The 26,503-nt window shown below is 35.3% G+C and overlaps 1 protein-coding gene and 1 pseudogene across 1 annotated transcript; one reads left to right on the top strand and one right to left on the bottom strand.

Annotated features, from left to right (window-relative positions):
• The first annotated feature begins 496 nt into the window (after window positions 1-496).
• On the top strand, window positions 497-8,723 carry LOC132286825 (probable aspartyl aminopeptidase). Its single transcript, XM_059789224.1, has 11 exons — window positions 497-635; window positions 941-1,076; window positions 1,394-1,472; window positions 1,600-1,802; window positions 1,927-1,996; window positions 4,127-4,249; window positions 4,465-4,620; window positions 6,033-6,206; window positions 7,423-7,497; window positions 7,593-7,733; window positions 8,332-8,723. Exons 1-11 carry the CDS (start codon window positions 548-550, stop codon window positions 8,551-8,553), a joined length of 1,467 nt encoding a protein of 488 aa, XP_059645207.1. The 5' UTR covers window positions 497-547; the 3' UTR covers window positions 8,554-8,723.
• Window positions 8,724-20,382: 11,659 nt separating this feature from the next.
• On the bottom strand, window positions 20,383-24,781 carry LOC132281162 (adenylate kinase 3-like; annotated as a pseudogene).
• Between the last annotated feature and the right edge of the window lie 1,722 nt (window positions 24,782-26,503).

Genomic DNA, 26,503 nt, shown 5'->3' with positions numbered 1-26,503 from the left:
GTACGTTAATCCATTTGATAGTCGTCAATAGGAGAGGAGGTAAGTATATGTTAGTTTTATTTTTAAGAAAGATCCGTATAAATGCTCAAAATAGATGAAAGTTTGCTATAATTATGACAAACAATGAGAGATCCGTTTAATTTACTCATTAAAAGTGTGAACCAAACTAATGAGTTGGTGAGTTGGATTCCGGGAAGGACGAAATGAGTTAACTCAGAATAGCCCATCAACCAATGGACTATCCCAATTCCACTACTTTCAACAATTCCGTAAGAATTAAAATGGGTGACATTAGAAATGTGAACCAAACCAAATCAGGCGCGCACTCCTATTCAAAACCGTAAATTCCAAAAATTCATCAAACAGAGCCTAGACTAAAAAGCTTGCTCTATTGTAAATGGAAAGATTCGAATCGAATACCTCCCCTTAAACTTCGCGCTATATATATGTCACGCAGGAGAGAGAAGAGACAAACACACACATACGCGCAGAGAGAGGGAGACTGAATTGATTCGCAATTCACTTCGAAGACTCGTTCACAATCCTAATGGTGAAAGAACACAGCGAAGGAAGCTCTGTGGCCTTGGATTTCATCGACTTCTTAAACTCTTCTCCAACAGCTTTTCACGCAGTTGGTAATTCTCACCCCTCCCTCTCATCGCTTATTTTTCTCACTCTTATCCTCTGTTTGGTTGCTTAGAAAAAATCTGATGAATCCATGTTATATTGAAACCGATAAAAGCAGGACACAACACCCATTTGAGATTGAGCTTAGATAGGGACCAACTCTTTTGGAATCAATCGATTATAAAAAATATAGGATTCGAAATTTAATATTTTTCCTTGTTTCATTTGTTTTCTCAGCAACCAAACTGATGCATAGGGATTGTGAGTGGTTTTAATTTAAAATTTTTTTTTCTTCTTATTGGGTGATTTTCAGACGAAGCGAAGAAGCGATTGACAAGTGCAGGATATGAGCAAATTTCAGAGAGAAAAGATTGGAATCTACAAGCAGGAAAGAAGTATTTTTTCACAAGGAATCAATCTACAATTATAGCTTTCGCGATTGGTAAAAAGTATGTGTTTATTGTGTTGCTTTCACTGTTGATTTCTCTTTGTTGGGTCTGAGAAAATTGAATAAAATGAAAGGAATGGGATTTTTGAGTCTGTGTATTAGGCCAAGTTTGATTAAAGTTTCTACTTTTCTCAAGTCTAAATTTTAAAATGAGTAAGATTTTAAATTTGCTCAGCAGCCAAACATAGACTAAATAAGAAAATATCCATGTATTGTTGAGACATCAAGGGGGAGTGCTTATAGAAAGTACCTTCTACTCTTATCAGATTCTGTAATTATGTTGATATGTATTGCTGCTATTACTGGAATTGTCTTTAGATATGTTGCCGGAAATGGATTTCACATCATTGGGGCTCATACTGATAGTCCTTGTTTGAAGTTGAAGCCTGTTTCCAAGGTAATCTTGTATTTCTGCTTTAACTAGCTTTATTTATTTATAATTTTTTTTTTTTTAAAAAAAAAAAAAAAAAAAAAAAACCATTTGTGGGAAACATTAAATCTTGTTCACTTTCCGGGGGGTTCAGGTATCAAAAGGTGGGTATTTGGAAGTCGGCGTTCAACCATATGGAGGTGGCTTATGGTTTACATGGTTTGATCGTGACTTAACTATTGCTGGAAGGATGATAATAAGAGAAGGGACTGATGCTTCTGTTTCTTTCTCACACCGACTTGTTAGGCTTAAGGAGCCCATAATGCGAATTCCAACTCTGGCAATTCATTTGGACAGGTATTCCTTTGTAAACATAACTTTCAACTGAGTTGTTGGATGTTGTGTGCTTTAGTTTCTGAACTCAATTGGGTTGGCTTGGCTAGCTGCTCAAGAAAGATATGTTTTTCATTTTATCGAGCAGGAGTGTTGACGAAAAATTGAAGGTGAACAAACAAACTCATCTTCTTCCAGTTTTGGCAACATCAATTAAGGTAATTTTTGGAATCACATGAGTCACGTAATGCTTTGTAAATAATGATGTTAGATTTTCTTTGTCCTCAATTTTCACTATAGTAAATAATTTATGTTATTCAGGAATTAATAATAATTTATGTTAAAGCACATATATTCTCATCATAACTCATTCTTGTTGAAAACAAGGAGCAACTGAAATCCTTTGTTTTAAGCTCGTCCCTTTAATCCTCAAAGAATTAATTATTTTTTAAATTTAGATTGTTGGTATATGGCAAGAATTAACATTTACATATTTGAAAATGAGGGATAAGGTTCAATATTGGATTGAGTCATGCATCTTCTGTTACTATTATGTACTTATGTGGGAATCCTTATTATATCAAAAAATTTCTAAGTACGCCAACATTGGTTGTCATGGGTGATTAGGTGGAGATTGAACCTTCGGTAAGTTTCCTAAATCAATGCATATAGCTTGAGGACACTTATGGTGAGAAAATTAGCAAAACTAATAGAAGCTGGAACGGAAAACAGTGAGATCTTCGTCAGCAATTTATCCCATACAAAATTTGCAACAAATTTTGGAATTATTGTCAAGGAAAATATGTTTGCATAGTTTGTTTGTCAACTAGGCCAAGGAAGATGCATTGCACATATATTGGAGTGAGCCAAGTTGAGTGACAAAACAAGACGTTGGGAAGTCTTTAATAGAGGAAAATACAATTTGCATAATATAATGCAATGTCCACAGAAAGCTAGTGAAATGCGTTTGAGACGAAGATACCTTAATGTGCACTAAAATCTATAGTTTTCTTACAATTTGTTTTTCAGTTTGTATCTGTAGTTAGTTTGTACGTGAAACAATAATTTTATATTCATGTTATACACTTAAGTAAGGAAGTGGAGGGTGAAATACTCCAGTCCCATCGTGCTTCTGGTTTATCTGATGTGCTACTGCTGTGTTTGCACTTTGAAGACAATGGTCACCTTCCATATGTTGATTGAGAGAATACACCTAACCTAAGTGCTGGATTTTTGCATTGAGAGATAACTTGCCATTGCATTGATGAAATTTTTTCGGTACCTGACTGAAAATAGTTTTAGACTACTAATGTTCTTCATCCGAGCTTTAACTTAAGAGTTATTGTTTGAGCAGTAATGGAACAATAGCCTTTAGAAAAGATTGGAATATTGATGTAAATCAAGTCACTAAAAGTGTGCATATTGAGGAATTAATTTAATGCTTAATATAAGGATCACAAGAGGATGATTTGTGCTATAACTCAGCCCAAGGCAACTGTGCCATTTGGAGATAACAACCTGGACAAATAAGTATTTGAAAATTTTCCAACATCTCGATTGAGATATAAGAGAAGCTGGATGGTTGAACCATTGAATTTTTTTCTCTAGGATGTGATAGAATAAGGAATTCTTATATCTTCGCAAGTAGTTGGTGGAAATATTTTTGGCCACATGCCAACAAGAAGAGTTGGAATTCCAATTAATAGCCATTTACAAGTTGATACAATATACATTTGAAGCAAATGATGCCTTCTAACTCTGGCCCTTGACTACTATAGTAGTGTTCGTAAGAAATTGAGTGGATATAACGACAAATTGTCTATTCAAACCATGATTTGCCGTCCTGGTTTCAAATCAGATTCCCTGAGCCTTATATTCTATATTTGAAAATCAGGCTGATTTATTCCTATTGGAAGCTTGAATCTGACTCAGATAAAAGGTACAATGATAAATATATATACATATATATATATATATATTGATGTTGATATCTAATATTATTATGATACCAAAAACTAGCTGCAATGCTGAAAATTTGCAATAGAGAGGTGCAAAAGGGCTTTGTTGTCAACAGTAATGGTCTTAGTGGCTGAAAACATTTTGTCACGTAGCATCACAAAAGGCTGAGTGCTAAATTTTGGAACCAGAAACATGGTATAGTATTTAATACAATCATTCCATGATGGCATCAAATGTCCATGCCTTGCATCTGATGGCTTTCCTTTATTAAACATGTCTCTTTGTGTGTGTGTGTGTGGTTATTTGAGGGGGATTGGATGAATATGTTTTCTTTTTGATATAATTTTTGCTTCCTTAATCCAACTGAATAACTGAGAGACTTCGAACAGGCTGAGCTCAATAAAGTGGTTGCTGAGAATGGCCCTGGTGAAGATGGAGCTCCAACTGATTGCAAGAAGTCTAAAGCAAAATCTGAAACTGATAACCAAAAGCATCATTCACTGCTTATGCAGGTTAACTTGAGAAACCGTGCAATTAAGGGTGCATACCACCTACTTTTTCTTTCTTCTTCTAATAATATATTTTTTTGAATATTTGTTTTTGAAGTTCATGGGTCAGATATATATTGCAACTCCATGAGTGATTCTCAACTTGGACAGTAAAGATTTTTGGTATTCTCTGCTCTTGATTCTTGTGTTCATTTTCTCTTCTTTTTTTTTTTTTCCAGCTTCTTGCAACACAGGTTGACTGTAAACCAGATGACATATGCGATTTTGAGTTGCAAGCATGTGATACTCAACCAAGTCTTATTGCTGGTGCTACAAAGGAATTCATTTTCTCTGGAAGACTTGATAATCTCTGCATGTCATTTTGCTCTTTACAGGTATGAGTTGTTATAAAGGCACCCTTCCTTCCTTGAGGTGCAAATAAAAGGTGCATAGCTGAGCTATATATACTCAACCAGCTTTTTGGATGTTTTGTTTGCTGTACAATATGTTATACTTTTTTGGACGGGGAAACCTTTAGAGTCATGCTATTTCATGCTAATAAGCCTTCAGTTTTTCAAGACCTTCATAAATGCAATATTGGAAGTTAAGTCAAGTGCCGCTGACACAACTCGCAGAATTTGCACATTTGTTGATGAATGAACTTGGCATGCGCATGATTTGGGTCAAGTGAATATGTTTTGAACTTGAGTTTCACATCTGGTGTTTAGTCAAAACTTCTGAATTTTGGCATTGGTAGTAATCAATATTATGAGATTTTAGGTCTCTCTGCAAGTTCTATTAAGCTATTTCAGATGAGGCTTTTTTGAGTTGAAATGGCTTTCAATTAAGAAGATTGCTCGAAGATTTTTTCACTCTAGTGCCAATGGGTTAGTCATCATATGTATTTTTTTCAGCTCGAGTCATTTAGCCTAGTCAAAGTGCATTGGGTTAACTTTCTGTCTCCTGATTATGAGATTTGGACTATGTTCTTCAAGTGCAGCTGGTGTTGGAAGGGGTATACAAAATACAGACCTAATTTATTGCTTTTCCCCCCCTAAATACTTAATTTATTGCTTTATTTGCACAAGGTGACTGCAGCTAAACACAACCCCATTTTCTGCAAATCCACCCCAAACTCTTTATGCATCAAGTGATGGTCCCTGCCATATATAATTAGTATAGACAACAATTCATGCTATCAATCAGGTCAATATCTGTTGTGCTGAATGGAATGGATTAAATATTGGAAATGTCTTTGCTTTTGGGCTCGAGTCCCATAGCCTATATAGACATTAGCATGCCCCACACCCCAAACCCAACCCACAAAAATGAAAAAGGAAAAAGGAAAGAATTTTGGCCTTTATTATGTGATTTAACATTGCAGAGTGAAGGAGAACTTGTTATGATATTTGCAGTAAGGTATCTGTTAACATTGCAGAAGAAGCATGCGGTATCTGCCAAGATAAATGGAAGAAAAATATGGGCTTAGCTTTTGACTCCAGGGCTTAGCTTTATGATATTTCTGTAAAGTAAAACTCTGCATGTATGCAACTGTATTTGTGAGTGAATAAACTGGGTAAGAAACGTTACCAAAACCCGTAAACCTAGACTCACTGAAGTATCTGCATTATCCTTAATTCATCTTGGTAGATACCACGTGTTTTGGAACTTGAAACTACCAATCATTATGCTTCTGCGGCTTTTCAATTGTATTGCCATTATTGTTATTTCTTTTATGTGCAGAGAAAAAAACTTTCAATGCATAGCTGTTCATTCTTACCCTTTTTTATTATGGATTCAATTTTAGGCATTGATAGACGCTACCTCTTCTGAAAGTAGTCTTGAAGATGAGCCTGGTGTAAGAATGGTGGTTTTGTTTGATCATGAGGAGGTTGGATCTCATTCAGCACAGGGGGCTGGATCTCCTGTCTTGTTGGATGCTCTATCGCGGATTACAAGTTCCTTCAGCCCAGGTTCCAAGGTAGTAATAGTTCCAATTTTATTTTAATGTTACATGGTTTGTTTAAAATACTAATAATAATAAAATTATCAAGTTTTTACACCTGCATCTGTATAAATATACAATATAAAACGCCAAATGACCTCCTCCTTCTAAGGGACTCTTTTTTTTATCCTCAAATTTTCAGGTTTAGTCTTTTTTAGTATTTCTCATTATACTCATGTTTACTAATTTCACTAAAATAAATTAATGGTTAAATTGTAATTTTAAATGACTTGTGAAAAAAGAAAAAAATTGTAATTTTAAATGATTCCAGCTCTGCCCTGTCAAACACTTAAAATCATTTATTCCCTGAACTTTTCTTCTTTTTTTTGTTTTTGTTTTTTTTTTTTTTTCTCCCTCTACATCGAAAAGCTCTCTTCCTTTCCTATCTCTCCTACATCACCGTATGTGTGCTATGATCACATGCATCGTGCATGCACCTTCTGGTTGCGAAAAGTGCACATTTTCTTGATTGCATTTTTTTATTGAGCCAAAACTACCGGCAAATTAAATTACTGTGCAAAGTGAGAGTTTGCCTTTTTTTTTTTTTTTCTCTCTCTCTCTTCTAAATGAGTTTAGTATTATCAATTAAAATGTTATTTTCAGAAAATAGAGTACATCATGGAATTTCATCCTAGACGTGTTTTGTTAATTCATCCATATTTAAGCAATCTGAAAAAGAAAATGCATTTTATCAATGAACACAAAATATGATCTATTTTATCATGGAATCTATTCTTACTTGAAATCGTTGGACAGCCAAGCATTATATGGATGTGATATATTTGTGTTCAACTACGATCCAAAAATTTAATAGTAGTTTCTAGTGACTACCAACTCAGAATTTTAACAAGAACCAATAAGTTTGTCTTAATTTTCATTTAGAAAAGCTTTTAGTTCTGCCCTCTTTATACAACTTCCTCTATAAGGGGTAAAAGAATCATTGTGCGAAGCACAAAAGGGCCACATCAAGAATCCCATTTCCATGAGACCATATTGTTGCCTCCAGAAAGGATCCTATCCGTTGGATGGAGTCAAATCACTCACTTTCCCTGCACGGGAGCATGAGTAGTAACCGAGTCACTGAATGCCTGAATCTAGTAGCATAATTTTTCTCCCTTAAAACTCACTTCAGTATATTTTTGTAGTCCTGTGTCCATCATTTCTTTTTTGTAATGTCTTCGTTGCTATTCAGTTCCTGGAGAAAGCAATTCAAAGGAGTTTCCTTGTATCTGCTGATATGGCGCATGCCTTACATCCTAATTATATGGTATGTTGGACTTGTATTCCGAATTCAGTGAAAATATGATTTTTTTTTTTCTTTTTTCTTATGTCACATTGTGGTGATACGGTTTTTCGTTTCAGGATAAACATGATGAAAACCATCAGCCCAAGTTGCATGGTGGACTCGTCATTAAACACAGTGCAAGTCAACGCTATGCAACTAACGCTGTAACTTCCTTCATTTTTAGGGAGATAGCAGCCAACCATAACCTTCCTGTTCAGGTTAGTTTCATCTCAACTTCAAATAACACGATTTTTCTGGTATGAAATTACCATTTTCCGTAGAGCATTTCAAGGTACAGTTCCATCTTCTATGGTGGGTTCTTTATTAAACATAAATTAAAACTCAATCCATATGACTCACAAGAACATTTAGGCAACCTCGACCATTCCAATCCCCAAGTTATCCTTTTACATGAAATGGAATGAACATACTTCAAGTGTCACGCTGATCAAGATGCTATATAATTCTATTTTCTATAGAAACAGAAACAGAGATCAATCCATACTGACCAAAAAAATATTTAAGCAACCTCAGTTATTCAAATTTCCTAAGTTATCTTTTACATGGAAGGAAAGAAACTTACTTTTTAAGTGCCAAGAATAACAAGATTGATTGGTTTAATCTGCATGTCATGTTTGAATACCAGTTTTGCATCTTGGAGATTGATAGTCGTCATTAGGCATGTAATATTTGCACTTATAATGGTAATGATGCAATTACCCTAATATTTTGCATGACTGGAGATCAAATTTTAAGATATGGCATGAGATTATGTGGTAGAATATTGATAATTTTAGAGAATTTTGTCCAATGTAGGATTATGTGGTTCGCAATGACATGACCTGTGGCTCAACCATTGGTCCCATTCTGGCAAGCGGTGTGGGCATACGTACAGTTGACGTTGGAGTACCACAACTATCGATGCACAGCATAAGAGAAATGTGTGCAGTTGATGACGTGAAACATTCATACGATCATTTCAAGGCCTATTTCCAAGAGTTCTCTCATCTTGATGCCAAGATTACTGTGGACATCTAGGTCATCTTCTTTCCAGGTTTAACATAAGCAGTTCTGCATCTAGATCCCTGCTTCGAACAAATTTTTACGATGTTTGTTGTATCGTTAAAAGGTTGCCCGTGTTGGGAAAATTGAAGTTTTAAAACTTTTTGAAGGATTTTCATACATGGATAGAGACAAGTTTTATGCAAAAAATAAGATGATGAATCATTCAATTATTAGATTGAATACTTACATCAAAGGCTTGAGTAAACCTTAAATCTTTCATCTAAATTGAATGTTCTCACTTATTGTTCTAAAGTGAAAGTTCTCATTTATTGTAAATACCTTAGTAAAATTCTTTCTCCTATGATCTTCCCTTTAGGAATCATCCATAAACCTTGATGAATGACCTTGGAGGCAAGGCTTGTGGTAGCAAGCAAACCCTAAAAATCTAGAGAGAGAAATTTTTAATGTGTAACCTAAAATATACATAGACTTTAAAGACAATATATTTTTCTCAATCTTTAAAATTCAGGTGATATCTCAAATCTAATGGGCCTCCAATATCAACTTGGGCTATGGGCGAGAATCCCTTAGGCTTACAATTTTCTTGGCCACTATAAATTAATAATTGGCCTGGTCCATTAAACTATGAAACCAATTCAATTAATTCATAAATTAATTTCTACTCCACTAAAAGAAATTAATTGGACTCTAATTAAATAGTAAATAACCTCTAAGTCAAAGTTGCATTTTTATCTCTATGCATAATTAGGTATCGGATAAATAAAACCATCAATCCGACTACTAAAGTAATATATATTTATTTTGATACCTTTGATTAATTCCGGCTTGATCACTATAAAAATTTGTCTCTATTTTGGTACCTTGGATTGTCGCTATAGTGTTCCTTTTTACATGATATTAGAGCACTTATAGTTGCAGAAGGCTATCTTGAGTTCTTTGATATTCATTGGGGGTTGACTCAACCTATCTTGAATTCTATAATGATGTAGCATTGTTCTTGATCATATACGTGTGTGTATGTATCTGTACATTATATATATGATCGTGTGTTTGTGTATGTATTCCTAAAGCAGAGCCATAGAGTGAGGTCTGAAGTTTTTGGATTAGATATGGATATAGTGTTTGGAGAAATATATAGATCATAATTCATCCTCATAAAGATCAAGTGCAGACGTAATCTAAGCTAGAAATTATCCCTAAATCTGAATGAATATTGGGAAGACCTTTGGTGGGAAGACAAGCATTTGAACAAGGGTAGGATGATACCATGATTACCATCATGAGTATCTCATAAGTTTAAGAGCTTCATGTTCCAAATCCTTTAGGTTTACTTCTAGGTTAACAAAATCAAAGTTAAATAAAGTGTCTGGTTGAGTTTGGCTCAAGATTGATCTGAAAATTTTAGAAGCTTGGATTCAAATAAATTTGTAATTCAATTCCCTTGATGTGGCTCCAAAATTTTAATTATATAATTCCTATAATTTCAAGCCTAATAACTTTTCCTGTAAATTAAGTTGGCCATTTAAACAGGCGTCTATTAGTAAAAAAGATATTATTGGATACAAGGGTTGTTATTTCTAGGTACAATTTAATGGATATATTGGGTAATATATTCTTTGAAGTCTTCGTTTGGTTCGATTAAAAAAAGTTGAACTGACAAGCTTGTCATGGGACTTTTAGATTATATCCATGATAGCTGGAGGGGAAGGAATCTAGCAGAGGTGGACCTAAGCGACTAGCTTGACTGCGAGTATCTGAAGAGAAGTAAAATCTCACCTCCTTGACAAATTATTACATGATCCCGGCCAATCATAATCCAACACGCAAATTATGTAGTCCCGAACCATATAATAATTTCTCCACCAGGCAAATCATGAGGCAGCACCACCGTCTCCTCGTGGCAGCATACAGTGGCGTACAAACCAATTACTGGGAGGGCCGGCCTCTCTTTAGTTGGATTGGTAGATGGGGCTCCAACCAATCTTTTTCAGGAGTGCTGTTTTCAGTTCTCCTCAAGGCAGTGCTCTTTTGGGAATTCAATTGGCAAAGCCTGTTATGTCAAGCTTTGCTTTGGAAATAAAGTTCGAGAAACCGTAACTTGTGAACTTTTGTGAATAAGAATTGTGTCCCGTGCATGTGAGATAGGAGAATTGCTGTGCCCTATTGTTGATTATGGGGTGCTCTAAGAGGCTCAGACACCACCATAGACAAACAAAAAAAAAAAAGCATTGTACTTGAGTTGTACAAGGTGTGTTCATCAGCTTCACCTGAAAACATTCACCATCTCTTATTCCATGCACTTACTAGTAGATGTACTTCAAAGTAACAACCCTTTTAAAAATAATAGGCAAACAGTTGAGAAGTTCAATGAACTGCCACTATATATCTATATAGTCATAAGAGTTAACAAAATTTAACTGTTGAAGCTTACAACACGGTGGTTCAGAATTCTGCAGAATGCAGTCATTTTCACACATGAAGGAAATTTTTGTATCTATTCACCGCACAAGTTTAAAAGGATTGAATATAGTAATACCTAAGTGGCATATGTAAGATGTTACCATAACTCTCAATTGAACACCTAAACAGCTCACAAAAGCTGGTGCTTGCAGTTGGGGAAAAGCAAAATGAAACAAAAGCTAACGCACCACTGATTAAACTGATTAAACTATGTATCAGAATACATCTGAGCAAAAATCCTAGGTTTCAGTTGTCTCCTAAAAACTGACATGTCTTCATTAGGATAGCACCTTCTGAAACTCTTCCCTGACCTCATTCCGAGCTTTCTCCGCATGAATGTTTGCAACAACTCCCTTCTTGTTGTAGTAATCAATCACCTGCATTTCAAATTTAAGGATAGCTTGTTAAAGACTAGGGTACAGAACTCGTGAAAAGCTTATAGATGCTGTAAACAGATGCAGAAAGATTCAGTTCTATAGTACGAGTAAGACACCAATTAAAACTAACCGACATTTGACCAGGAAAGCAAAGAAGAAAAGACAGGAGAGCTTAGCATATGGCACAGATTAAGATGTCATCTACTATGGATGCTTCAACAAATACAACCACAACGTGAGATTTCATTCATATGTGCATAATAGTAAATATAGTTTGATGCAACCAGAAGGCATATAAATAGTAAGGTGTCATAGAAACATGCACTAAAACATCCAATCAAAATCTACAAAATCCAAGACCAAAAGGCGTGCAAATTTCCTCAAACACCGTAAAATCAACTCTAAAAAATCAAAATTTGCACAAGTACACCACATTACCAAATATTTGCACGAGTAACTGGCGGAGGTGAACAATTTATACACCTAAAGCCTACCTTGGGTGGAGGTGACAGAAAGATTGCCCTTTTTTGCCTTGCAATATCGTCAAAATTTCAGCCAATTGATACCAAAACTTGAGATGAAATGGAAAATTCTCTTCAATTCATCTCCAAAAAACATTTTATCCAATCAATGAAACTTGAAGATTTGATCCAATCAATGTCAAATCTCCTTTACAGATTGTAGAATTGAATAAAGAAACCAAGAAGAAGATAGAGTGATCAGAGAAAGGCTATCCCTAAATAGGTTAGTTTCCTCCCCTTTTTTTCAATTACTGCATAAATTATATACTTAGTTGTTCTGCAATTCATTAATCTTCTCTCTTTCTCCATACCATTGAAGCCCAAATTTATACTCGTATGTGGAGCAACGAAGTGTGAAGGAGTCCGACTAACTTGTGATAACGCAATATTTAGTGGTGCTATGCAGTGTATTGTCCCATGCTAGAAAAGGAATGGAAAACGAGGAATTCCCTAATATTTTCCTTCTTCCTAATATTTTCCCTTGCATTTCATGCAGTCATGGCATTCTCTTCTTCTACTCCTTGAATCATGCACAAACCACATTCCATTTTTCAATGTTCAAATTTATGCTTCAGAGTGTAGCATTGGATTGTACATGAGGATGAAAAAAAATGGGAACATGCTACTTAGTGGATCTACGTAGTGTGTAACTCTATACCAGAAAAGGTCGTGGGATTTGGGATCTCGTACATCCATGAATTCTATCCTTGGGAATGCTTGGATAGCATCAGGTCTAACAGAAGTTATGCCAACTTAGCCAAGATAGCAAGACAAGATATGATAGCATGTGATCTAACAGAAGTTATGCCTCTTCTTTCCTTCCTCCTAATATTAACACTATACAGCTGTTGATATTCCTGGATATGAGCCTGACATACTTTTAAAATTTTTCTCAATCAGAAAATTTGGATGCCGCATAGAAACTTTCTTTAAACATCTATGACACCGAAATAAGCAATAGTTTCCTTTTAATGTGTTAAAAATCCCAGCCGCATAACCCAAATCTCATATAACAACCTTACCTTTCAGCCTTCCACATTATACAAGTTAAACTTCCATGACAAGTGAAAAGAGCAAAGATGTGTGTGTGTGTGAATATTCATATATATACATATATATATATATAAAAGACTGCATTCCTTTACATTTTGCACATGAAAACAAAAAATTATTCCTTTAGATGACATATTAGTTTTGAAATTCCAATGTTTAACGAACAAATGGAAAGAAGTAACGAGAACATACCGGTTCAGTTTGTATATGAAATGCGGCCAGCCTTGATTTGAGAATGGCTGCAGTATCATCTTTACGTTGAATCAAAGGTTCTCCGGTGTCCTTCAAAAAATAAATAAGAAAGGGAAACTTCTTTGGCTCAAACTCACTAACCACTTCAGTATAACATGAAACAGAAATGTAACAGATATGGAAACATCAGCCAAGCAGTAAAAGAGAGGATGAATTTGGATCTCCCAATACATGAAAAGCAGAATAATAATTCATGTAGTGGTAGATTTCATCAGCCAAGTAGTAAAGGAGATTGATCTCCGAATGCAAGAAGCAATAGAATAACTATGTGTATTTGAAGTTTGCTCTCCCAATGCATGTAGTAGCATATTGATTACCCAGTATATAAAGGTACTTTATGACCAAAAAAAATTGCATTTCCTCATAAGTTGTACATATAGAAGTACCAATAGCACCAAAGCTATAATATATATATATATATATATATATATATATATATATTTAATATGTGAGATTATCATAATCAATGTTACCTGTGGCTTTACTAAGAGTATCTCTAATCTTATGAGCAAAGAGGTTAGGTAACCCATTAATGAATTTTTCTTTCCAGAATGGTTTGTTACTATCATCTCTCATCATAACTCTAGATAAGAATACATCTTTATATCATCTAAAATCACTCAAGGTTGGGCAAGAGAGATTTGTAAGTTGGTCATGTATTCTGGAGGTGATGTTACTTGGAGTACCTATAAAATGGTCAACTATGGTATAAACAGGGGTATTAACTCCATCAGGAATAGCACGACCTATGGCTTCATCAAAAATGGGAAGACCATCATTATCCTTTTGAATAGCATTTTTTATTTGTGTTCGAGAATCTTCAGTTAGATGTTTCTCCCACCAAGATTTTAACATCCCTGAAAATCCTGAAGCTAGAAGATCAACTATTTCGGGTTGACTAAGATTATGTGGTAACATAATTATTAGTCACCATGGAAATATGACTGAGTTTATTAAGAATTTCCTGTTCTGATAAACCATCAATATTCCATTCATAAAGCTTATTAGAGGAGACAGAAAATTGATTTTGAATATTTCGTTCTTCATATTGAAGATCAAGAGGTGTTGGTCTGGGATACCAATTTTTTGTAAGACTAGTTGGATTAACACGTTTGTTGACTAACCTATTAATTTCGAGGTTAGAAAAAGCATGTTCGAGTTGCTGTATATCAGAGGGGTAACTAGTGGTGGAAGAATGACTATCAGACTCATCAGTATTATGAATAACAGTGATTATTTTATCATCTTTAATAGCTTTGCCTTTCTCCATAGTTTTGAGAAGAGTCTCGATTTGGAGAATGACAGAAGGATCAGGAAGGGCTTTGGGGAGTCCTTTTCGTTGTGTAGGCATAGAAATAATGGGTGACCCAAGTGGAGTGGAAGTAACGGGAGGAATAGTAGACTGAGTTAGAGAAAGTTCAATCTTATCAAGTTGAGTCCCAATAGTATGCAAATATTGGTTGGTAAAATTGTTTTGTTCAATGATTTTCCGGGTATCATTATCAGTGATTGTGGTAGTGACTTTTAAAAGAGAGGCAGGAATTTCTGTTCCCATATGATCTAGGGTTATGGAGTCTAGTAGAGGATGGGAAGAGGAAACTGTTGATTTATCTGGTTTTTTCCATTTGACTTTAGTTAATACATTGACTTGATTATGATAATTTTCGAGATAATCAAAAACCTTGATTTCTATTTGATGATCTATCATAAACCTTTGCCAATGACGAAGAACTTTATTTTGTTCTTTCTCAGAATGTGACTTTCTGAAGTTTTTCTTCTTAAGCTTATTTCTGGGGAGGCATATTCATCATGTAACTTGGAGAGATTATATTTAAAAGGTTTACTAATAGTATTTAATGAAGGATCTATTGTGTTAATGTTACCGATGAAATCAGAAGGTGAAGGAGAATTAGGGGCAGACTGAGACTTGTTATTGGCTGGAGGAGTGTGCTCATAATAAGGATGACTAACTTGTTCTTCAATGTGAATGCCCTTTAACTTAGTGTCTTTAAACTGAGGATTAAGTTTTGAATTCTTTCTTGCAAGAGGAGGGACTGAGTCATTATCTTTGTCAAGATCTAGTCTGGAGGAAGTAGAAGGACCAGAGCTAGTCAGAAGGCGTTGTTCATCAAAGCTTATTCTGACTGTTCCGTCAAGATATTCCTGGACTCTATCAAGACTACAGATATCATTTTGTATTTTAACTAGATGATTTTCATTCTCAAGAATCCACTCATTTGGTAAAGAAATATCTTTCGAAGCAATAGTTTTCTTGAGTTGAATATTAGCATTAGCAGAACTACTCTCAATTAATAGAGTGTGGCCCTTAGCATCTTTTTTCATTACTTTAATGTTGAGATTAGTTCCTCTTGTCTTGTAATAAATTCGATATATAAGACCTAAAGGTTGTGATCCAGGAAGCATTTTGTAACCAGATGTTTTAATATTAAGGGTTAAAGCTTTTAATAAATGAGGATCAGTTAGGCTAAGGGTGAGATTTGGGTAGCAATTAAAATGCACTGGACTGCTACAGAGACTAGTTTCGACTATTCCTAGGAGACTATCATCATAATCTAGGAATCTAGCATCACGAAGAGCTAAGAGTACTGAGGCATTGAGACCAGTACCACCAAATAGATTAATGGCCACTTGGACTAATCCTATGTGGATGAAATTGGATCCACGGTCCTTATGTCTCTTGATTGCTTTACTAGTGAGTAACTGGCATTTTTCATGTTCTCTTGATAAGGAGTAGATTTATTCTACTGTTTTAACTGTGTAGTCACTAAGAAAGGTTGACTTAAAGAAACTAGTTTTGTAGATTTCTCTGGTTGGAATACTAGGAATACTCCAATCACTAAAATCTAAACTAATATCTTTAACTTGGTATTCTTCTTCATTGACTATGTTTGGAACTGGGGGAGATAGGCTAGTTCTGGATCTAGAATTCATTGAAAAGGAAGACCTGAATAACCTATTCATGGTTACTTATCTCAAACTATCTCTGGATGATTGACTGGGTAAAACAGACTATTTTCATGATTCTCTCAAAGTGGTATCTAATTCCTATCCATGCGCTCATCCGCTCATATCGTCCCGCTCAGGCCTCTCTTGGGTTTTACTGTTTGGCTCGGGTCTTATTGTTTGGATCTGGACTTACAGGAAGGAGTAAGAGTATAACGATATGAGAATCAATAAACAGAATGAATTAAACAGAACAATCAAATAAGCTTAAGAGGAAAAACTTCAGAAAGTCACATTCTGAGAAAGAATAAAATAAAGTTCTTCGTCATTGGCAAAGGTTTATGATAGATCATCAAATAGAAATCAAGTTTTTTGATTATCTCAAAAATTATCATAATCAAGTCAATGTATTAACTAAAGTCAAGTGGAAAAAACCAGATAAATTAACAGTTTCCTCTTCCCATCCTCCACTAGACTCCACAACCCTAGATCATACGGGAACAGAAATCCCTGCCTCTCCTTTAAAAGTCACTACCACAGTCACTGATAATGATACTCGGAAAATCATTGAACAAAACAATTTTACCAACCAATATTTGCATACTATTGGGACTCAACTTGATAAGATTGAACTTTCCCTAACTCAGTCTGCTATTCCTCCCGTTACTTCCACTCCACTTGAGTCACCCATTATTTCTATGCCTACACAACGAAAAGGACTCCCCAAATCCCTTCCTGATCCTTCTGTCATTCTCCAAATCGAGACTCTTCTCAAAACTATGGAGAAAGGCAAAGCTATTAAAGATGATAAAATAATCACTGTTATTCATAATACTGATGAGTCTGATAGTCATTCTTCCACCACTAGTTACCCCTCTGATATACAGCAACTCGAACATGCTTTTTCTAACCTCGAAATTAATAAGTTAGTTAACAAACGTGTTAATCCAACTAGTCTTACAAAAAATTGGTATCCCAGACCAACACCTCTTGATCTTCAATATGAAGAACGAAATATTCAAAATCAATTTTCTGTCTCCTCTGATAAGCTTTATGAATGGAATATTAATGGTTTATCAGAACAGGAAATTCTTAATAAACTCAGTCATATTTCTATGGTGGCTAATAATTATGCTACCACACATAATCTTAGTCAACCCGAAATAGTTGATCTTCTAGCTTCAGGATTTTCAAGGATGTTAAAATCTTGGTGGGAGAAACATCTAACTGAAGATTTTCAAACACAAATAAAAAATGCTATTCAAAAGGATAATGATGGTCTTCCCATTTTTTATGAAGCCATAGGTCGTGCTATTCCTGATGGAGTCAATACCCCTGTTTATACCATAGTTGACCATTTTATAGGTACTCCAAGTAACATCACCTCCAGAATACATGACCAACTTACAAATCTCTCTTGCCCAACCATGAATGATTTTAGATGGTATAAAGATATATTCTTATCTAGAGTTATGATGAGAGATGATAGTAACAAACCATTCTGGAAAGAAAAATTCATTAATGGGTTACCTAACCTCTTTACTCATAAGATTAGAGATACCCTTAGTAAAGCCACAGGTAACATTGATTATAATAATCTCACATATGACAATATCATCAGCTTAATCCAAAAGGAAGGATTAAGGATGTGTATTGACATGAAAATTATTAATCAACTACAAGATGATAGGAAAAGAGCTAAATATGAAATGGGAACCTTTTGTGAACAATATGGTCTTCCACCCATAGCTCCCTCTAGACAAAACCCCAAGTCACAAAAGAAGAGTTACAAAGGTTACCGTAGGCATTACAAAAACAGGAAACCAGTCTTTTCAAAAAATGAATATTATTCTCAAAAGCCTAAACCTAAAAAGAAATTTAGCAAAAAAGGCTTTAAGAAAAAGAATACTCCTACTACCCAAGATGTTAGCAAAGTGAAATGCCACAAGTGTGGTCGTCTAGGTCACTTTGCTAAAGATTGCTATGCAAAAACAAAGATCAATCAGTTACAAATCCCTAGTGAAATTAAAGAATCCATTTACCAAATTCTTCAGTTAAAAGATACTGATGACAGTAGTAGTGATCTAGAAGTTGGTTCCTCCTTCCAGTCATCTGATGCCTTTCCTAATTTTCCCAATATCACACTAGGATGTAAAGATAGTTGTTGCAATCCTACTAAGTCACTTAATGTCCTCACAAAAAATGATGAGCAAGAACATCTACTTATTGATTTAATTAGTAAAGTGGATGACCCTGAGTTAAAAACCTTATATCTTAAAAAACTTAAGGTGTTATTAGGTAACTCAGAACCTGAAGCCCCAACAATTAGTAAACCCAATTTTAGTCTGTATAAAACCTTAGAAAGGTTTAATAACAAACCAAAAGAAGTCACTATTCAAGACCTTCAAACAGAAATTAACATAGTAAAAAATGGGATTAAAAATCTCAAAACAGATCACTAAGTCATGAAAAGCGATATTCAAGAATTAAAACAAAATCCTGTTTTTTCCTTTACAGGAAAAGACTCTTCTGAGTCCTCTGATGAAGAAGTCTATGCTCATTCAGCAAATTCAAGTCATTCAAAATATTATGAAAATTCTAAAAAACTCCAAACTTTGAGTCACATTTCATTTCAAAAATGGTATGCTAAAGTTACCCTTATTATCAACAAAGATTTCAAACTTGAAGTCGTTGCTTTGATTGATACAGGAGCTGATCTTAACTGCATTCAGGAAGGACTCAAACCGACTAAATATTATTAGAAAACCTCTGAAAGGCTAAGCTCAGCTAATGGTAGTAAAATGGACAAAAAATACAAACTCTCTACAGCTCATATTTGCCAAAACAATGTATGTTTCAAAACATCCTTTGTCTTGGTCAAAAATATGACTGACAAACTCATTTTAGGAGTTCCATTCATCTACCTCCTCCATCCCCTCACTATTGATAATGAAGGATTAGTTACTCGACCCTTTGGACAAGAAGTCCAGTTTAAGTTCCTTAGTCCTCCTTCCAGGAAGGAGTTAAAATCAGTCATCGATTCTTCTGTTTCAAAAACACTAAACTTGTTACATAACAAAACTCAACAGTTGAGTTTTTTAAAAGAAGAAGTTACATACAAAAGAATTGATATTCAGTTAACTGACCCAGTCCTCCAAACAAAAATTCAAAATTTTGAACACCAAATTAAAAATACAGTTTGTTCTGATCTACCCACTACTTTTTGGCACAGAAAAAGACATTCTATGAAGTTACCCTACATCAAAGGCTTCGTTTGAGAGAGAATTCAGGCTTCAATATATTTTCTCATTGTAATATTCAGTTCAGTTCTTTTGTATCTTTCCTGAGTGTAATACAACAACAATATGCTGTATACATCAGACTACTATCAGTTACATTAAGTTTGTAAGTCACTTTCAGTTAATATTTTCTTGTAACTATTTTCAGTAATACGAGTTTGATTCAGTTATTTATTTTGTTATTATATATACCTTGGTCGGTTATACACCGCCTTATTATCTTGTTATCTTAAATATATATATATATATATACCTTGGTCGGTTATACACCGCCTTATCTATTTTAATGCTTTACTTGTTTTAAGTTAATGTGCGCTTCCCTTTTTTATGGTATCAGAGCCATTTAGTGGTTATTCGAGTAATCTATTCTGTGTCTTCTCTCTTACTTATCTTGTTTGATTTCCTGGAAGGCACTCAAAAGAGGAGTGCTCCCAAAGAACAAGAAGCCGCCTAAACAGCGACACTACAACTTTAAGCTATCCACAAAATCCAAAAGACTATCTATAGATATACAATTTTGCTCATTAACCCAAAAGAATAAAGAAGACAGTATATTGCATTTGAGAAACCAAATAGGAGACTCTTCCCCTTCAAATGATCTCCTGTTTCTCTCGAGCCACAAGCCCCACCAAATACAAAGGGGGACATCTCTGACTTCGCTCTCCACTATACACCCTTCCTAAGCCCCTAAAAAATCAACTGTTGACTCAGGAAACACCCAAGCCACACCAAAAGCAACCAAGAACATAGCCCAAATATCCCTCACCACTGGGCAGTGAAGCAAAAGGTGATTCACAGATTTCCTTGATCTCTTACACATGCAACACCAGTTCACCACAACCTGACGTCTCCTTCTGAGGTTGTTGAGAGTGAGGATACTTCCAAGGGCAGCAGACCATGCAAAAAAATCCACCTTCAAAGGCGCTTTCGTCTTCCAAACAGCTCTCCAAGGGAAAGAGGGGCCAGGGATCTCCATAAGACTTTGATAAAAGGATCTAACCTCAAACTCCCTCGATCTCTTACAGATGTTTCAGACTTCCGCACCAAAAGCTATAATATGGTAGAAGGAATAATAATATACAGGTGAAATTCACATTTTAATGATCAAAGAGAAGTGAACATTTGCAGCAGTCTTACATCATCAATGCCAGGAACTTCAGGAGATGCAAATTTTGTGTGGGAGGTCCGATCACTTGCAGGGTGGATCCAGCGACCAGTAATCCTTTCCTCCAAGATCGCATCATTGATTGCAAAATTGAGCACCTTATCAACTTTAACTCCACGCTTTTCAAGCATCTCATCAAGCTGTGTAGAACAAAAACAAAAGCATAATTTGAAACACCCAAGTATGAATTCAAAACACGGGGAAAATGATAAGCTCTCAAAGAACAGTTTAATATCTAGAATCCAGATAGAAAAGACCTTCTCTGCTTGGACCACGGTCCTTGGAAATCCATCAAGAATGAAACCATTCTTACATGATCGCTTCTTCAATGCTTCGTCTATTATCCCCACAACCAAATCATCAGAAACAAGTTCACCCTGAGTAACAATTACAAAAACAATTTACAGTAAGAAGAAAGCAAAAGGCAGCTGTGATACAACTTTTATGAAAAGATAACACGTGAAACTTACCTTGTCCATAGCTTCTTACACCTTAATGCCAAGAGGAGTTTTAGTAGCAACGGAAGCCCTCAGCATATCACCAGCAGCTATGTGACACAAGCAGTGCTCAACCCTGATAAATGGTGATTGGGTACCTTTTCCAGATCCAGGTGGGCCTGCCAAATTTATAAGACGTAATAAAAACAAAATTGACATCGCTCTGCAGGGTGGCAGCATCAAATTAAAAGCTCGGTGTAACAATGATTTAAGCTCAGGACAGTTTATCATAGCCAAATGCTGTCAATAGTTTATATAATCGAAATGACTATGTAATAGAAAACATAACAAATATCAAAAGATTTGATGGAGATCACTGTAGGAAAAATTAGTCTGACATTAAGAAAACATTAAGTTTTAACCTTTTGTGTGGATGGTAGCTGGACCATTTGGAGCACAACCGCATCTGTAGTTTCAAAATTCAAAGTAATAAACTAACTTGGATTCTACACCATGTCTGCATATAAGCAGATTTTTGCACCAATGTGACCCCCAAGGCTGATTGGCTATTGGAATCTACAACCAGATAGATCGAGCATAGGCTTCTTCATAGAGAAACTAGCAATATGAGTCCACAACCACCTTGTTTGGTGGGCTAATGCCCTATTTCTTTGAGTTTTTCCTCCCTCTATACATAGACATTATTCTTTTGTTGCAAGGTGTTTACTGTAAACTGTCTGGTTGGATCATAGTGATTAGTTGTTGTCATGGAGATACTCTAATTTGTTTTCCTTTTTTATGTCCCTGTCAATTTATAAAAACTAAAGCGCTTGGGACTCTTTTTTTTTTTGCCCCACCACCCCCTATTGCGGTGGTCTGCCAGTCAACCATGTTCCCTTAAACAACTTTTTCTTTTTTAAAAAAAAATTAAAAAAATAAAATAAAATAAATAAGATAAAAAAAAGAAAAAGTTGTTTCAGGGAACATGGTTGACTGGCAGACCACCGCAACAGGGGGTTGTGGGGATTTTGGGTATATAATTGTTGTCAAGTAAGCCTCCGCCTCACCTTTTTGGAGGGCATCACCGCAACTCCTTGCCGACGCTTCACTACTACTTAACTAATTAATTAACGGCTAAGGGATTTCATAGTATGAACTTTCCTTAACCAGTTGATCTTATGTCGTAATCTTGGGCTCCCTTTCTTTATAGTTCGACTACTTTTATCAGGTCAATTTATTATTTATTACTGTGTGCCGCATGTACCGAGGGCAAGAGAGTTTGAATGTACTTAACATTCCTATAAATCAGATAAAGCATGAAACTGTTTGTAACTTTGCATTTCCATCTCTTAGCTGCATGAAGCCAACAGTTTTTATTAAGAAATTGATAGTTTACTGTTTCTTCCAGCATTTTTGACAAGATAAAATTTCCTTATTATATACGCTCTCACGGATATCACTTAAACCAAGAATTGAACTTCAGACTTCAAAGTAGTAATACTGAGACCCCTACAAGAAACCATGACAAGTTAATATTTAACCTTACTGATTTGGGTTTAATATTTAACCATGACAAGTTACTTTAACCATGACAACATTTGTGTCTAAAGAAGGAATATATACGAACTATTCTCTCTTCACCTTCCTCGTCTTCCAAGACAACAAATAACAACAATTATAATAATATTATAATAATGAAGCAAATGTCTTCCTACTAACCACGTGACCCTTGGGGCGATTGACGTATAAAAATTGTCTCTCTTTAATGAGTACATGTTAGATATTGTGAAGTATGCCCCTGAACCCCTCCCAATACCTGTAAATGCTATTTGCATTTACTTTTCATTTTACTTGCCAAAAAAGGTGGTATGGTATCCTAGGGTGCAAGGATGATCTACCCAAAGATTTACATTACTATCTACAATTTTTGTTTAAAGTTTAAAAATTCCTCCCCACAACTTTTGAAAATATCCCACTATACATTGTTGCCACAATTTTTGAAAATATCCCATTATATATCCTTGTCCCGGGCACTCTCTTATTTCTTCACTTTCTACTGCCCCACATCCATGATAATCTAAGAACTGAGGGTATATCGTAGGCCTTAAAGGTCAAAGAATCTGTGTCGAATACCGACACGCATTAGACATGGTTTGACATGCCACAAGAAGTGTCCATAATTTTTTTATGTAAAAAAATTGTCAAACACAATTAGGGCTGCAACTCGGGCTGGGCCAACCCAAATTTACCCGAGCCCAGCCTGAAATTTTCAGGGCTTGGGCAGTGTTTTTCAGTTCTAAGTCTGGGCTTGGGCTAGATATTCTGAGCCAGAATTAAATTCGAGTTGGGCTTGGGTTGATATTATATAAAGCCCGAAGCCCAGCCCGAGCCCGAAAAAAGTATATTTATTTTAAAAGTATATTATTTAATAAGTGTATAATAACTTAGTTGGTAGTGTGTTTGGGATTTTTCTTGGAGGAATGCTTTTCAAGTCCTTGTAGTTGCACAAATTTCTTATTTTTTACATTCTGAATACAACAGCGTGGGCCCATAGGCGGGCTTGGGCAGGAGAAGTTAATTATGGGCTGGGATTGGGCTTGGACAAAAGATTTTGTACATGGGCTGAGCCCGAATTAAGTCTCCAGACCACCCAATCCGACTGAGTTGCAGTCCTAGACACAATGTAGACACAACAAACATGCCATGCACTCATGTTCGTGTCACGTGCTGCATTGTTAGGTTGTTCTAAGAAAGTTTTAAAAATAAATATAGATTAAAGTGTAGATATGATAATTTCTTTGAACATATTAGTAATATAGTGGTCATGACAGAAAATATATATATATATATATATATATATATACTTATCAAAATATATATATATATATATATTTATTGTTGTTGTTGTTTTTGTGGAGTAGATTCAATTGTGTAATGCTTTAACCGATAAACAAATTATTTTTATAGCTCATTAATTATAATGGTTTGAGAATTTTTCATCGTGAGTTTATGGAAAATAATATTACTTTGGGACCAAATATACAAAACAATATATTTAATAATCATCATGTCTCCGTATCATGTGGTATCTTGTCCTGGTACTTTTTAGATGGTAATCGGCTCTCTAACATCCATCCCTTTTTTTGTAAATGTAATTCCCCCTCCCCAAGAATTCCTGGCCCACCCCAAGAATTCCTGGGTCCATCTCTCAAGATAGATTATATGTCCTGGGATGCAGGCTTCAAGTTGTAGCAGGGAAACAAGTGTGAACTGTAATTATCTCAAGTAAAAAAGGGCAAGAGACAACAATGAAGGTACTAGCTGATAAATTATTTATAATTCAAATTCAATTCTTTATCCGGAAAACTTTTCATTAAAGATATTTTCGTTAGTAACAAACAGAACACACTAACACCGAAACACAAACACAAAGCACATTATATGACAACTACAAACAATGATAAAAATCTCATTCAACAAAATACCAGATCAAAGCCATCACAATTCTCAAAACCAGTTGATAGTAATAGAGTTTGTTCATATATATATAGATATACACATATAAATATATATTGAGAAGAGAAATCTAGTGTTTACCAACGAGAACAACGCGTTTATCAGTTTTTAAGGAGCAATACATTCGATGGAAGATCTCCATCACGAGATATTCTGACCGTATTTCTTCCAAATTCACTGATGTTGCACTCGTCATTGTCAATCTTCCGTGGGTTTTTCCCAATCTAAATTCCGATCTCAACTGTTTTCTAGAGAGAGGAAGCCTCTGGGTACTGAGGGAACGTCTCACTCGGACCTTCCGATATATTGAAATACTAGCAGCGGGGAAGGTTTATCTATGAAATGACATGTATACCCTCGTACACACTTCATATGGGAATAATGCTCCGTCTGGTTTGTAGGAAAGGAAAGGAATGACCTTCCAAAACAAAACAACAAAAAAACAGAAAAGAAAAGGGAATGGAAAAGAATCATAAATATGACATTCTAGTATTTGGTTTGACTAATTTAAAATTTAGAATGAAATAAATTTTAAATTTAGTTCTCCAAAATATCTCTCTTAATAACAAATAAATTAACTTAACAAAATGACATTTTTTTATAATTTTTTTTAAAATAAATGGTGGCAGTGGCGATGGTGGATGGTGGTGGAGGCGGAAAGCGGTAGTGGTGTAGGTGTGTGATACCCCTCGGATCCGAGACTCGGGTTGATCAGGTCCGAGCCCAAACCCGAGGGATATCAAACAATTAAAGTATTTTAAATCGAACACAGTGAAATAAGAAATAAAATTAAATAGCTGGAAGAAACTAAATTAATAAACCTTGAAATAAAATTATTCAAATCTGATAATCCAAAACTCCATAAGTTTACAACTCGAGAATCCATCCAGTGGACCCCTTATTAATATTCTCAATTCAAAACTGAAATGACTGAAATAAAGTCTAAAGCTAATATAGAGAAGATTCCTATATAGTCGGAGGAATGAATATTTGTATCTGCTCTGCACGTCCAAGCTCTAACCCTGGAACTGACGAACACCTGAAAAATAAAGGAGTGGGTTAGGCCCACATGCAAATCCTGATCTACTACAATCCAAACAGTAATCCGATACGCAGATACATCTTAGGAAGACTCAACAATATCTAGAGTAGTCCATATATGTACATAGTACACACTATAGGATGCTCGCTAGTCCAGTAGGTCTGTCTCAGCCTGAATAGAAGGCAACATGCAAATACGCACCCTAAGGTGGGCATGAGTACCTAGACCTACCAGGGAACAACACCTATGTCCAGTTATCCATCCTAGACGATATACGCATCCTAACCATGGTCCTGAGACTCAGGCTCATACCATGGCATATAAAATAAATACATAAAGTCCGTACTCCCTATACAAAATATCAGTCATCTATGTAGTGGTCTGATATATGTAAACACTCCATCCTAAAACCGTAGTAAGTCTTTCAATTCATAATTGATATGACACATGTGGGTGATGGACTTAACCTTTATGGTTAATCCATACCTTAATCCAGTTTGGGTAGGACTTAGTATTTTGAACTAATCCATTCCCAATATAAGTAGGTCTTAGTATTTTGAACTAAACCATTCCTAATATGACACCGTCCCATACCGGTTCATATACATATATCCATATAAGTAGGACTTAACTTTTTTATGGTTAATCCAACTCATTCCAAATTAGGTAGGATTAGTGTTTTAACTAATCCATACCTAGTATGTCACCGTCCCATACCAGTACATACAATCCTCCAGTTAACATAGTTGACCATACCATTATTAAATAGTCATCAACCACATTCCACAATATGCACAAGATAAATTTAATGCATAGACATAAATAATAGGCATTCAGTACGAGCCTCAAATCCAATTCCAATTATGTAAAGTGTTA

The sequence above is a fragment of the Cornus florida genome, unplaced genomic scaffold (genome assembly GCF_030987335.1).
Source record: "Cornus florida cultivar Cherokee Brave unplaced genomic scaffold, ASM3098733v1 CherokeeBrave_3.0.0_Hap2_Chr11, whole genome shotgun sequence".
In the NCBI taxonomy this organism is placed as follows: domain Eukaryota; kingdom Viridiplantae; phylum Streptophyta; class Magnoliopsida; order Cornales; family Cornaceae; genus Cornus; species Cornus florida.
The sequence above is the reverse complement of the archived record's forward strand: the minus strand, read 5'-3'. Positions and strand labels throughout refer to the sequence as shown.

Coding starts and splice junctions, on each gene's coding strand:
- LOC132286825 (XM_059789224.1), top strand. CDS start 548: ATGGTGAAAGAACACAGCGAAGGAAGCTCTGTGGCCTTGGATTTCATC. Junction 4,621..6,032: donor TGTCATTTTGCTCTTTACAG/GTATGAGTTGTT, acceptor ATTCAATTTTAG/GCATTGATAGACGCTACCTC. Junction 7,498..7,592: donor CCTTACATCCTAATTATATG/GTATGTTGGACT, acceptor TTTTCGTTTCAG/GATAAACATGATGAAAACCA.